Raw genomic sequence first — 15,094 nt, 5'->3', positions numbered from 1 at the left:
ACCCCCTGGCTGTATGCTCAGCCCACTGCTGTTTATGCTACTGACTCACGACTGCATTGCCAGGTTCAGCGCAAACCATATCATCAGGTTCGCTAATGATACAATGGTGGTTGGCCTCATCGGCAACAATAATGAGTCGGCATTAGAGAGGAGGCCAAGGGGCTTGTCAGACAGTGCAAGAACAACAACCTGAGTCTCAATGTGGCCAAGACAAAAGAGGTGATTGTGGACTTCAAGAAGGGGCAGGTCGACCACTCTTCATTGTACATCCATGACTCTGCCATGGAGAGAATGAAGAGAACCAATGTTCCTTGGTGTGCTCTTAACAGATAATTTAACTTGGACCCTCAATGCCTCCTCATTATTCAAGAAAACGCAGTGGTGTCTCTAACAACTTTCTGCATGAGCACCATCGAGAGTGTCCTGTCTGGCTGCCTCTTTATGTAGCTACCACACCACAAGGCATCGGACGACAAGAGGATAGTAAGAACCACTTAAAGGCACCAGGGTGTCCCTCCATGCTATTTGTGACATTTACTGGGGGCGTTCTAGATGAAGGGCCCAAGCTTTGTTGAGGTTCCTCTACCACTCATTCCACAATCTCTTTGACCCACTACCATTAGGAAGGAGGTACAGAATCGTTAGGCCTAGGACTGCCAGACTGGGTAATAGCTTCTTCCCTCAGGCTGTGAGACTAATGAATACCCTGCCACGGCCTTGGCCTCTTCACTAGGCCCACGAGCTGTTTACTATTTACCTGTGCTGCAAAGCAGTTTTGAATCATATTTTATTAACTTATTTGTCGTAATATTTTGTTTCATGTTCTGTATGTATTGTGGGTCCACCGTGGTTGGGAGAAATGTTATTTTGTTTGGTTTTATATATGTACAGTCAGATGACAATAAACTTGATCTTCTAACCAGGGTGGCAGTGGCCAATAGCAGATGAGATTGTTTAAGATGAGTGGAGGAGAGTTTAGGGGAGAAGTCAGGGGAAGGCTTTTTTACGTGGAAGGTACTGCCAGGGGGTGATACATTAGGGACTTGTAAGACACTCTTAGGTTGGCACGTGGATAAAAACAGAGGCTATGGGCTGGATAGAAAAGAAGGATTAGACTGATTTTGGAATAGGTTGACATAGTTCGGAACAACCCATGGCAGCACATTCCACACACCTGCCACTCTCTGTGTAAAAACTCTTCACCCCCACATACTGTCTCTTCTCACCTTAAATGCATGCCTTCAAGTATTGGATGTTGCGACCTTGGGGACAAAGACATAGGACAAGCCAGTATGCTACCATACCATGTAGTTAGCAAGAAAGAGGTGTGAGGGAGTAAATACATAGCTTAGGCAAGGTGTGGAGTTAACTGAGAAAGCTCAGTAATAGAGCGATGAGCAGTCACCCGAGTGTTCAGTTGATATGTTGGGGCAGGGTGGACACAAGACTGGGTAGTCAGCAACCTTCTCACTGCACCATTTAATCCAATCAACTTCTTTCCAAGGGCATCAGAAAAAAATTGCATTCCCTACCTACCACGATTTTTTTTCAGTTCAAGTGTGATGGTGAAACCAAGACTCCACAGGTGACGGGTCTGCAGTTGGAAGTGATTGTTCTCGGAGTGTTTCACAGCAACACTTCCACAGCTGTCAGATTCTATAATTACAGACTGCAGGAATTAACCAGCCCATTCCCTTAGTGACGGAACAATAAGGTGGACCTCTACGCTCAGTAGCCGCTTTATTAGGTAGCTCCTGTACCTGATAAAGTGGCCATAGGAGTGGAATTTGGTGTGGCCTTTCTGCTGCTGTAGCTCATCCACTTCGAGGTTCAATGTGTTGTGCATTCAGAGATGCTCTTCTGCACACCACTGTTGTAACGCGTGGTTATTTGAGTTACTGTCACCTCCCTGTGGGATTGAACCAGTCTGGCCATTCTCCTCTGACACTCTCATTTACAAGGTGTTTTTGCCCACAGAGCTGCTGCTCACTATATTTTTTCTTTCAGTTTTGCATCATTCTCTGTAAACTCTAGGGACAGTTGTGCATGAAAATCCCAGGAGATCAAAATATTCAAATCATCCCTTCTGGCACCAACAATCGGTCCACGGTCAAAGTCACTTAGACCACATTTCTTTGCCATTCTAATGTTTTCTGGACAACAACAGAGCCTCTTGACCATGTCTGCATGCTTTTATGCATTGCATTACTGCCATATGATTGGCTGATTAGATATTTGCATTATTGAGCAGGTGTACCTAATAAAGTGGGTAATTGAAACATTCTTCTTTTATCAGTGGCTGGTGGGGTTATAGACATCCAAGGGGCAAAGGTTAGACTTCCCTCCCGTGAGTGAGTGATTGTGGAGTGGTCCCTTAACAGCAGGGAGCAATGGCTCAAAGGAAACTTGAACCCCTCGTTACACCACATTACTGCTGTATGCACACAGATGGGAGGTAAATTCGGCTTCAGATTCGGGTGCATTTATCACGTATACATTGAAACGTACTGTGAAATGTGTTGTTTGCATTGACAACCATCACAACCTAGGAAAGTGCTGGGGGCAGCCCGCAAGTGTCGCCCGCAGAGCATGCCCGCCAGGCTTGGCAGAACAGCACAACAACAGCGGCAAAAGAAGCCCCTCACACACTCATAGTCAGGAAGCCTAGAGGAGACTTTGACTAAGCAGGGTTATGGAGGTAGTGCTTTAAAGGCATTGCTGAAGATCACGGAGAAAGTGTGGGCTGTTAATTAAGAAGCCAGGCTGGAGGGGGTTCAGAGGACCAAGACTTGGAGACCTTTAAAGATGCTCAGTTTTTGAAATTGTTGCATGAAGGGAAGGGACAGGAGATGATGGGAATGGGATGATGGGTAGGATATGATAAGTTTGGAAGATTATTTGAGGAGGGAGGTTGGATAAAGCAGAACGAGAGTAGTTAGAGCAAGAATTAACTCTGTCATTGAAAACCACCAAGATGAGCCACGCACACAACATGTTGGAAGAACTCAGCTGGCCAGGCAGCATGTCCATGGAAAAAAGTACAGTCACGGTTTCAGACCAAGACCCTTCAGCAGGGCAGACTATCTAGTGCCTGAAACAAAATGCTTGAAGAAATCAGAGATACTTCAGGGACAGTGAACACTTTGGACCTAAGGCCTCTCAGTCTGGACAGGTGAAGGTAGTCTTTGAACCCTCAGGTATATTCGTGATTCTAGATGATAACCACAGCAAGTGCCTTTATCCCTGCTTTTTATTTGAAAATTAAATCTTACTCATAATAAAAATCCCAAAGAATAAACACAGTGCAAAACTCTTTTAGTTAATACACTCATTTTTTACCTAACACCATTGCCACTCATGGGTCCCTGATGTGATCCACTCATTTGTTGTTTGAGGGGCTTCCCCACCTGACTCGGCCCCTCAGTACAGTAGGAGAAGAAGCCCACACTGGGGTCCTTCACACTGGGGTCCTTCAGTGCGTCCCTTAGCATGTCTTCCTGCAGCTTGGAACATTGTTGGTGCAGGGGATTATGGTCCGACCTGTTCCCTCTGTAGCAGCAGCAGTGGAGGAGGTCCAAGATTACAACTCATAGGGAGTACGTAAACTCTCAGTATCTCTCTCTTCCCCAGGATCCGTTCAGAATCAAGTTTATTATCATCGACATGTGACGTGAAATTTGTTAATTTAGCAGCAGCAGTTCAATGCAATACATAATCTAGCAGAGAGAGAGAAAAAATAATAATAAATAAAATAAATCATAATAAATAAACAAGTAAATCAATTACATATATTAAATAGATTTTTTTAATGTGCAAAAACAGAAATACTGTATATTAAAAAAAGTGAGGTAGTGTTCAAAGGTTCAATGTCCATTTAGGAATCAGATGACAGAGGGGAAGAAGCTGTTCCTGAATTGCTGAGTGTGTACCTTCAGGCTTCTGTACCTCCTCCCTGATGATAACAGTGAGAAAAGGGCATGTCCTGGGTGCTGGAGGTCCTTAATAATGGACACTGCCTTTCTGAGACACCGCTCCCTAAAGATGTCCTGGGTACTTTGTAGGCTGGTGCCCAAGTTGGAGCTGACTAGATTTGCAAACTTCTGCAGCTTCTTTTGGTCCTGTGCAGTAGCCCCTTCATACCAGACAGTGATGCAGCCTGTCAGAATGCTCTCCACAGTACAACTATTGAAGTTTTTGAGTGTATTTGTTAACATGCCAAATCTCTTCAAACCCCTAATAAAGTATAGCCGCTGTCTTTCCTTCTTTATAACTACATCGATATGTTGGGACCAGGTTAGATCCTCAGAGATCTTGACACCCAGGAACCTGAAGCTGCTCACTCTCTCCACTTCTGATCCCCCTATGAGGATAGGTATGCATTACTTCGTCTTACCCTTCCTGAAGTTCACAATCAGCTTTTTCGTTGTTGCTACGGCACCATTCCACTAGTTGGCATATCTCACTCCGGAACGCCCTCTCATCACCACCTGAGATTCTACCAACAATAGTTGTATTGTCAGCAAATTTGTAGATGGTATTTGAGCTATGCCGAGCCACACAGTCATGGGTATAGAGAGAGTAGAGCAGTGGGCTAAGCACACTCCCCTGAGGTGCCCCAGTGTGGATCGTCAGCGAGGAGGATATGTTATCACCAATTCGCACAGATTGTGGTCTTCTGGTTAGGAAGTCGAGGATCCAATTGCAGAGGGAGGTTCAGGGGCCCAGTATTCATTAATACTAACAGGAAGTTCTCCACTGGCCTCCCTCCCACACTGCACTATCTGTTTATGGCTTAATGACCCTTTCTGTAAACAGGTGGAAGTAATTAACATAACTGATCTGCCTGTTGCTAGTTGTTCATTAACTGCTGATAAATACTAGTTGTCCGTCAACAGCTGATAAACTTTCCCTGCAGTAAATTGCTTGTCCCTGTTAATTCTCATACACCCTCTTTAAGATAAAACAGATTAGCTTTATGTGTCCGATGTACATCAAAGCAAACAGCAAACTGCATTGTTTGCGTCAAATCAAACCAGAGAGGCAGCCTGCAACCGTTGCTGTGCTTTCAGTGCCTACGTAGCACGCCCATAACTCGCTAACCCGTTGAATGTGGGGGGAGCTGGAGCACCCAGAGGAAACCCACACAGCCATGGGGAGAGCATACTAACTCCGTACAGACAGTGGTGGAAGTGAACCCAGATCACTGACATTGTAATAGTGTTGCGCTTTGCACTGAGCAAACATCCACTCCTGATTATGGACTATGAAAACACCTTACAGCTCAATTCCTTCCTGGCTTCATTTGGCAGAAAAGATTATCATGTATCTTTTTATTATGGATGGGCTTTAAGGAACTGAGGTGGCACTATATGCCACATGCCACCAGGATGTTTGTGTGTCCTATCTTGGGCAAGCAGAAGTTCGCCTCTCTTGCTGCAAGCTTTAACATTCCACAGAAGCGGAAAGCAGAGGGAAATCCTGCCACTCTAACCTGGTCGTGACTTGAATTCGTTTCAGGATTTACAGGCTCAGGACCGTGCTCACCGAATCGGGCAGCAGAATGAAGTGCGCGTGCTGCGACTCTGCACTGTGAACAGCGTGGAGGAGAAGATCCTTGCAGCAGCCAAGTACAAGCTCAACGTCGACCAGAAGGTCATCCAGGCTGGCATGTTCGATCAGAAGTCGTCGAGCCATGAGAGGCGAGCCTTCCTCCAGGCCATTCTGGAACATGAGGAGCAGGATGAAGTGAGTACTGTGTGTAACCTGAGTAGCTGACGGATCTGCCTTTAAACATAGATGAGAGTGCAAACTTCCTGTGCAATGTGAACTCACCCTACAAAGTTCAAATACGGTACATTTCATGCAGATGTTTCATGTTTTTGGCAATATTTCAAACAATGTGCCAAATATTCCAATGAAAATCTAAACATTTCCTGGCTAGCTTTCCTCTCTCTATTGTCTGTACACTTGTTGCCCGTGTCCTAAGTCCTAACAAATACAGTTCTCCATCACCCCTGCGCTTGCTGACCTCAACCTTTCACCTTTGTGTTCGAATCGCTGCCTTTGCTGAACTTCCCTCGCAGATCTGAAGATGTCTACATTCCTCTGATTTCAGTCTCTTTTTGCTTCATTTAATCATTATTACCATTGGCAGCCGTTTCTACAGCTGCCTGGCTTCTGCAATGACCTTCCTAAACCTCATCTCATCTTTTTAAAATCCTCTTTAAAACATCCATGGTCATCTCATCCTTATGTGACTTGGCAGCAGTTCTTTGTTTGAGCTCCGTGAAGATGTTTAAGACATCTTGCATCATTAATTGTTTTATAAAAATGTAAATTGATATCATATATTGCAAAACTTCCATGCAAAATGCAATTATTTCATATTTCACAGTATTACATGCATTTAGTGTATGACATAGTGTATTAAGTGTGAAAGTATAACACACAATGTGGGATGCAAATATTCCAATCTTATTGATAAGGATGTTCTGAGTATCAGACAAATGTTATATATGTCAGAGAAATGTGTGTAAGTATTTCGTAAAAAGTGTGAATATAACAGAAATGCGCTGTGATCATTTTATTAGCTACTATATGTCATAGTGGCCACTGAGGGAATATTGTGCAGGTATGCCGATATTCCATACAACACACGATACTCCATATGTTGCGTAAGTATTCCATGGGGGAGTGCCCATTAGGCTGCTGGCGTTTAGGACAGTATTGAAGGTCCTCTATCTCTGGCGGTGTTCAGGGCTTCCTTTGTCATGTCAGTAGTTTCCTCTCCGTTTTCACTACTGTCAGTCCTGCAAGTCGCAGGAATATCACTGCCCACAGATGAAGAAGGCGTCTTCATTGCTGTTTCCGTAGCTGTTTTGTATTACCAGTCAGGATTGTTAGCCCTGAACTGAAGCCCCAAAGCTGGAAGACCAGTGGACCACTCTTAGTTCTGCTCCTACCCTTTGACCTGTTTGGTGTGAGTGACCCCACCAAGAGCCAAAGCTAGCTTAGCTCTCCGGGTCACTGAAGCCTCCAAACCACGACAAAGTTGCGGCCCTCTTGGAGGGAGTACTCCATATGACACGTGAATTTTCTGTACATCGCTCAGATCTTCATGCAGATAATCTATAAAATGGTGTGAGTGCACGGTACGGTGTGCGAGTGATTAGTGCAGGGCCTTGCAATCTGCTCCCGTGCTCAAGGGCACACCAGCGCAGTCCAGGAGGAGCTGGGAGTGGGTGACGTGGGTTCGAAGGCAACACACTCAAAATGCAGGAGGAACTCAGTAAATCAGGCAGCACCAAAGGAGGGAATAAAAAGTGAGGGTTTCAGGCTGAGACCCTTCATCAGGTCCTGGTTTATTTATGAATCTGCTTATTTATTTATTTAAAGATGTGGCACAGAACAAGCCCTTCCAGCCTGATGAGCCCTGTCACCCAGCCACCCATCTATTTAACCTAACCTCATCACAGGATAATTTACAATGACCTATTAACCAATACATTGTTGGAGTAAACTACAGCACCCAGAGAACGCACGAACTCCTCATAGACGGCTCCAAACTCCAACGCTCCAACCTGTAATAGCATCACGCTAATCGCTATGCTACTTGGCCTTGAAACATTGCGTGTTTATTCCTCTCCATAGATGCTGCCTGACCTGCTGAGTTCCTCCAGCACTTTGTATGGTTCATCCACCTTGTCTGAACTAATCATTCAGGCTGCTATTGACTTAATGATGTACTCTAGTGGCAAAATATTATAGCACAGTGTTTAAGAGCAACATAGAAACTTTAAAGCACAGAAAAGACTATTGGAAGGACATGCTGTAAGTAGACTAGTTTGTAGTCTGACCTGTGTATATACTTCATCTCATCATCGGACTGTGACAGAGGACTTCTCCTTTGTGCATCTTTGACAAAATGCCTTTAAACCAAGTCACATCAAAGAGCAGGAATAATGTTAGCACTGGCTGTTAGTGTGATATTTTGCCAAGAGATGTTTTACAAGCACCAGCTGAAAGACCCGGGAGCCTGCTGTCACAGAGAGGGACATATTTATTGCCAATTTTACAGTTATTTTTGGATCCAAGTTGGGGGAGCTGTGAGGATTCTACACGTCCCACGCCTGCCAACCTTCCCGTAGTCGCACTACAGAGGGTGAGATGGAGATGTTTCTAAGCAGGTACTTGTTGTGATCTGGAATGCACTTTTGGAGAATGTGTTGGAAGAGGCTTTGAAGTAACTTTCCAAAGGGAACTTGGTTTTCACAAGGCTAAATAGCAGGGAGTATGATGGTATGGACAACGTGTTACTGACCTGGAGGACCACTCTCAAGAGCAATTTGAAGTGTTACTGATGTTAGTTTTTAAACCAATTGCTACTGTAGTGGCAACACTCAGAAAATGCTGGTGGAATGCAGAGGGCCAGGCAGCATCTGTAAGGAGAAGCACTGTCGACGTTTTGGGCCGAGACCCTTAGTCAGGACTAACTGAAATAAAAGATAGTAAGAGATTTGAAAGTAGTGGGGGGAGGGGGAAATGCGAAATGATAGGAGAAGACAGGAGGGGGTGGGGTGAAGCCAAGAGCTGGAAAAGTGAATGGCAAAAGGGATGCAGAGCTGGAGAAGGGAAAGGACCATGGGACGGGAGGCCAAGGGAGAAAAACAGGGGAGGGGAGCTCCAGAGGGTGATGGAGAACAGGCACAGAGAGAGAGAGAGAAAGGGGGGAATAAATAAATCAATCAAGGATGGGGTAAGAAGGGGAGGAGGGGTGGGTCTTACCCCATCCCTGATTGATTTATTTATTCCACCACCCTTTTTTTCTCTCTCTCTCTGCCCATCACTCTTTGCCTGTCTCCATCTCCCTCTGGTGCTTCCCTCCCCCATTCTTTCTCCCTAGGCTTCCTGTCCCATGGTCCTTTCCTTCTCCAGCTCTATATCCCTTTTGCCAATCACCTTTTCAGCTCTTAGCTTCACCCCATCCCCTCCTATCTTCTCCTATAATTTTGTGTGTGTTGTTTGAATTTCCAGCATCTGCAGATTTCCTCGTGTTTGCTACTGCAGTGGCACTGTTAAATAGTAACACACTCAAAATGGTGGAGGAACTCACCAGGTCAGGCAGCATTTGTGGACAGGAATAAAGAAACAACATTTCTTGCTGAAACCCTTCATCAGGCCTGGAAAGGAAGGGGAAGAAGCCAACAGGATCCTGCCACCAAACAGATCTTTACCTGCCCCCTCCACTCTCTGCTTTCTGCAGAGATAGCTCTCTCTGTGAATACCTTATCCATTCGTCCCTCCCCACCCACCTCCCTCCAGGCACTCATCCCTGCAAGCGGAAGAAGTGGCCATTCACCTCTTCCCTTGCTCACCACCATTTAAGGTGAGGCAACACTTAACCTGTGAGTCTGTCAGGGTCATCTGTATCTCGTGCTCCCGGTACAGCCTCCCCTACATTGCTATTCAGTGCTCCTGGTGAGGGCTCCTCTACATCACTGAGACCTGGGGACATCTTTGTTGAGTGCCTCAGCTCTGTCTGCAACAAGCAAGATTTCCCAGTAGCCAACCATTTTAATTATAATCGCCATTCCCATTCTGATATCTGGCGTTCCATCTAAGCAATGATCCCAGTGCGGAAAGCTCCAATAATCCCACAGCCTTGGGACTTTAGTGCCAGACTTGCGGACTTGCTGGAATATTGGATGTAAAAACCACTTTATCTTTTTCTCAACATGTTAAATGGTAGTATTGTGGCGACCCACTTCCTAGCACACTCGAACAGGCTCACAATTAGCCAGCGTGCAGGCACAAAGGCCAGGTCCGCAACAAAGGGAGAAAAGCCTGCGGAGGTTTGTGAGTACATGTCTCATGGAGCATCCGCGCCCGAGGAGGGCGGGATGAGGGAGGCTTTAAAGCAAGGCTGTGAAGTTCGGATAAAATTATCTTTGACTGCAGTTTACCGACTCCGTGTCGTTATTTTAACGCTGCGTGTAGCACACCGCTACAGTTGGTGACCCCGACGGTCCAAATGATTTTTGGACTGGAGATGACCGACACCGCATCTGTTCATGCGGTTTCATTCAAACTGCCAAGCTTCTGGACGCTACGACCTCACCTATGGTTCCAGTAAGCAGAAGCCCAATTCCACGTTCGGCAGATAACCTCAGAGGACACACGTTACTACTACATGGTGAGCTCCCTCGACCCAGACACAACGGCCCAGGTTGCGGAGTTCATACAGTCTCCCCCAGCGGACGGCAAGTACACAAAATTCAAAGCCCTGCTCCTAAGGACTTTCGGACTCTCACGGCATGGCCCGTTTACCGCACCTGGATGGCTTGGGAGACAGACCTCCATCGGCTTTAATGAATGAGGTATTGTCTCTGGCCAATGGACACACACCCTGCCTCATGTTTGAGCAGGCATTCCTAGAGCAGCTGCCCGAGGACATACGCCTGCTGCTGTCCGACGCGGATTTCAGCGACCCCCGGAAGGTGGCAGCCCGGGCGGACTTGCTTTGGAACGCCAAGAAGGTGAGTGGGGCGTCCATTGCACAGATCACCAGGCCAAGCTCCCAGCAGCAAACCAGACCAGGCCCGGCCGCAGAGCCCGCTAACCCCAGAGGCAGGGATAGGGAGCCCAACGAACAATGGTGTTTCTACCACCAGCAGTGGGGCGCAGAAGCCCGCCATTGTCGCCCGCCCTGCAAGTTCCCAGGAAACGCCAGGGCCAGCCGCCGCTGATGGCTACGGCGGCTGGCCATCGGGATAGCCTCCTGTATGTGTGGGACAAGCAGTCGGGACGCCGTTTTTGGGTCGACACCGGTGCCGAGATCAGTGTCTTACCTCCGACGAGTTACGACACCCGCAACAGGGCACCGGGTCCCTCCCGGAGGGCTGTGAACGGCAGCATGGTAAGGACCTACGGCACCCATACGGTGCAGCTACAGTTCGGCTCCAGCCAGCTCATGTGGGACTTCACACTGGCCGCCGTAGCCCAACCGCTTCTGGGTGCGGATTTTTTGTGGTCTCACAGCCTACTGGTCGACCTGCCCAGGAAGAGACTGGTCCACGCCGAGACCTTTCAGACGTTCTCCCTGGGTGCAGCCCAGTTGCCAGCCCCTCACCTCGGCTCCATCACGCTATCCGACAATGAGTTCACCAGGGTCCTGGCGGATTTCCCATCGGTTCTGGCACCGCAGTTCATGGCAGCCATGTCCCGACACGGCGTACAGCACCACATCCCGACCCAGGGACCACCCCTCCACGCCCGTGCTCGGCGGCTTCCCCCGGACAAGCTCCGACTGGCAAAGGAGAAGTTCAAGAGGATGGAGGAATTGGGGATCATCCGGCGGTCCGACAGCCCATGGGCCTCCCCCCTGCACATGGTGCCCAAAGTGACAGGGGGCTGGAGACCGTGCGGTGACTACCGCAGGCTGAACAAGGCTACCACACCGGACCGCTACCCTGTGCTGCACATTCAGGACTTTGCAGCAAACCTGCACGGCGCACGGATCTTCTCCAAGGTAGACCTCGTCCGAGGATACCATCAAATCCCGATGCATCCGGATGACGTCCCCAAAACGGCCCTCATCACCCCGTTCGGCCTTTTTGAGTTCTTCCACATGCCGTTCGGTCTGAAGAATGCCGCACAGACGTTCCAGCAGTTAATGGACGCGGTGGGACGCGACCTGGACTTCGCATTCATCTATTTGGACGACATCCTCATAGCCAGCAGCAGTCATCAGGAGCATCTGTCCCACCTCCGTCAACTCTACGCCCGACTGAGTGAATACGGCCTGACAATTAACCCGGCCAAATGCCAGTTCGGGCTCGACGCCATTGACTTCCTGGGCCACAGGATTACTAAAGACGGGGCAACCCCTCTGCCTGCTAAGGTAGATGCAGTCCGCCGTTTCCCCTGACCCACCACGATCAAAGACCTTCAGGAATTCGTAGGTATGGTCAATTTCTATCACCGCATCCTCCCTTCAGCTGCCCGGATCATGCGCCCCTTGTTCGCCCTGCTGTCCGGTCTGGGATGAGGAGTCCGCTGCCACTTTCATTCAAACGAAAGAAGCCTTGGCGAACGCCGCAATGCTAGTACACCCCCGCATGGACATCCCTACCGCCCTCACAGTGGACACATCTAACACGGCAGTCGGTGGGGTACTGGAGCAGCTCATCGCGGGTCGCTGGCAACCCCTGGCATTTTTCAGCAAACGCCTGCGGCCACCTGAGCTCAAATACAGTGCTTTCGACCGGGAACTGTTGGCGCTATACCTGGCAATCCAGCATTTCAGGTACTTCTTAGAAGGTCGGCACTTCACCGCGTTCACGGACCACAAACCGCTTACCATTACGTTCACGAAGGTGTCCGATCCCAGGTCGTCCCGCCAGCAGCGCCATCTGACCTACATGTCTGAATACACGATGGACGTCCGGCACGTCTCGGGTAAGGACAATGTCGTGGCGGATGCGCTCTCTCGCCCTAACATTCATGCCCTTTCCCAAGGGGTAGACTTTGAGGCGCTGGCAGAGGCACAGCAGGCAGATGAGGAGATCCCGAGTTACAGAACCGCAGTCTCCGGTTTGCAGCTCCAGGACCTCCCCATAGGTCCAGGTGAGAGGACCCCACTCTGTGACGTCGCCACCAGCCAGCTCCGTCCCGTCGTCCCGACAGCCTGGCGGCGCCGTGTTTTCGACTCCATTCATAACTTGGCGCATCCCTCCATCCGGACAACTGTCCAGATGGTCTCCAGCAGGTTTGTTTGGCACGGACTCCCCAAGCAGGTCAGTGAATGGGCCAGAACGTGCATGCACTGCCAGGCAGCCAAGGTGCAGCGGCACACCAAAGCTCTGCCACAGCAGTTCCACCCCACCCAGCGGCGTTTCGACCACATTCATGTGGATATCGTGGGCCCCCGTCAGTGTCACGCGGAGCGCGGCACCTCCTGACTATCGTGGACCGGTTCACAAGATGGCCAGAGGTGATCCCGCTCACCGACACCACCTCCGAATCTTGCGCCCGGGCACTGATCGCAACCTGGGTGTCCCGCTTTGGTGTACCGGCCCACATTACCTCCGACAGAGGCGCCCAGTTCACATCCAGCCTGTGGTCAGCTATGGCCAGCCTTTTGGGGACTCAGCTGCACCACACCACTGCCTACCACCCACAGTCAAACGGGCTAGTGGAGCGTTTCCACCGTCACCTGAAGTCGGCTCTCATGGCCCGCCTGAGAGGAGCTAACTGGGCGGACAAGCTTCCCTGGGTCCTACTCTGCATCCGCACGGCGCCCAAAGACGATCTGCACGCCTCGTCGGCCGAGTTGGTGTACGGCGCACCCCTGGTTGTCCCTGGGGAGTTCATACCAGCCCCAAGGGGGCAAGAGGAAGAACCCGCAGCAGTCCTGGGCAGACTACGCGAGAGGCTTGGTGACCTGGCCCCCATACCCACTTCGCAGCATGGGCAGAACCCGACCTGCGTACCCAAAGACCTGCAGAACTGTAAGTTTGTGTTTGTATGAAGGGGTGGGCATCGGCCACCGCTGCAACGGCCCTACGAGGGGCCATTTACGGTGCTCCGGAACAACGGGTCCATGTTCGTGCTGGATGTTGGGGGGAGAGAGGAGGTTTTCACGGTGGACCTACTCAAACTGGCCCATGTGGACCTGGCGCAACCGGTCGAGTTTCCGGCACCGCAGTGCAGAGGCCGGCCTCCCAAACAGGGTCCGGCCCAGACTGTGGACATTGCGGGGTGCATTGCCGGTTCGGGGGGGCGGGGGTTATGTGGTGATCCACTTCCTAGCGCACTCGAACCGGCTCACAATTAGCCAGCGTGCAGGCACAAAGGCTAGGTCCGCAACAAAGGGGGAAAAGCTTGCGGGGGTTTGTGAGTACGTGTCTCTTGGAGCATCCTCGCCCGGGGAGGGCGGGATGAGGGAGGCTTTAAAGGCTATGAAGTTCGGATAAAATTATCTTTGACTGCAGTTTACCGACTCCATGTGGTTATTTTAGCGCTGCGTGTAGCACACCGCTACAGTATTATACATTTTCTAGTGAAGCCAGGGTTTTTAAAGTGAGTGAGAAAATTCCCCATCCAAAGTCTGACTCTGGGCAATGGGCTGCAGCAACGACGTTTTGGTCTAATCAGTGAGCAAAGTGCTGGACCTTTGGGATTCTGGACCACTCATTATTTGTTGCATCTTTGTTGCTAATTTATGCATCTCCGATAATATCTGTTCAGTTGGTAAGGTCAGATGAGATTGCCGAGTTTCAGACTTGTTATGACGATGAGTGCTCACCACCTGCAGAGCTACGGTTCTTCCCGTGTTCCAGTGCCTCGTCCTTTCTTTTCGAAGTGCTTGCTGTACTACCGGTCAGTCAGGTCTCGTGCCTCAAGTTAGGGTGCTTAGCATCACCCCCCCCCCCGCAAGAATCTTTAACACCCCCCAACAACATGTAACCAGCCCCATTGGTATTAACTGCATTAGTTTGATCTTGGAGTGGGTTAAAAAGTCAGCGGAATGTTGTGGACCAAAAGGCCTGTACTGTGCTGTAGTATTCTTCATCTGTACCATCCACACTGAGTTGTACTGAGAACTGCCAAGACTGGGACTCATTATCTCGGCCAATGACATAAGCAGGGGTAAAGCTACCTCAATAGACAATAGGTGCAGGAGTAGGCCATTCGGCCCTTCTAGCCAGCTCCGCCATTCACTGTGATCATGGCTGATCATACATAATCAGTACCCCGTTCCTGCCCTCTCCCCATATCCCTTGACCCAGCTATCTATAAGAGCTCTATCTAACTCTCTCTTGAATGCATCCAGAGACTTGGCCTCCACTGCCTTCCGGGGCAGAGCATTCCACATATCCACCATTCTCTGGGTGAAAATGTTTTTCCGCATCTCGGTTCTAAATGGCCTGCCCCTTATTCTTAAACTGTGGCCTCTCGTTCTGGACACACCCATCAGCGGGAACATGCTTCCTGCCTCCAGCGTGTCCAACCCCTTAATAATCATATTGTAGCGCCTCATTTCCTAGCGTATCCGAACCGACTCACAATTAGATAGCCTACGGGGGTTTGCGAG

General features: G+C 49.4%; 1 protein-coding gene and 1 long non-coding RNA gene across 8 annotated transcripts in view; one reads left to right on the top strand and one right to left on the bottom strand.

The window, feature by feature from the left end:
• Nucleotides 1–15,094, bottom strand: part of LOC132406370 (uncharacterized) — a 147,363-nt gene that overhangs the window by 85,385 nt on the left and 46,884 nt on the right. The window contains exon 2 of the long non-coding RNA XR_009516147.1: nucleotides 5,545–5,721. This is a non-coding gene — a long non-coding RNA (uncharacterized LOC132406370). The remainder of the gene's footprint in view (nucleotides 1–5,544; nucleotides 5,722–15,094) is intronic.
• Nucleotides 1–15,094, top strand: part of smarca4a (SWI/SNF related, matrix associated, actin dependent regulator of chromatin, subfamily a, member 4a) — a 216,958-nt gene that overhangs the window by 168,498 nt on the left and 33,366 nt on the right. For all 7 annotated transcript variants that reach the window (XM_059991941.1, XM_059991940.1, XM_059991937.1 and 4 more), the window contains one exon: nucleotides 5,518–5,745. In XM_059991941.1, coding sequence (XP_059847924.1) covers nucleotides 5,518–5,745 — 228 coding nt within the window. The remainder of the gene's footprint in view (nucleotides 1–5,517; nucleotides 5,746–15,094) is intronic.

This window comes from Hypanus sabinus, chromosome 16 (genome assembly GCF_030144855.1).
Source record: "Hypanus sabinus isolate sHypSab1 chromosome 16, sHypSab1.hap1, whole genome shotgun sequence".
NCBI lineage: Eukaryota > Metazoa > Chordata > Chondrichthyes > Myliobatiformes > Dasyatidae > Hypanus > Hypanus sabinus.
Note: the sequence above shows the minus strand (reverse complement) of the source record. Positions and strands in the feature narration are given on the sequence as shown.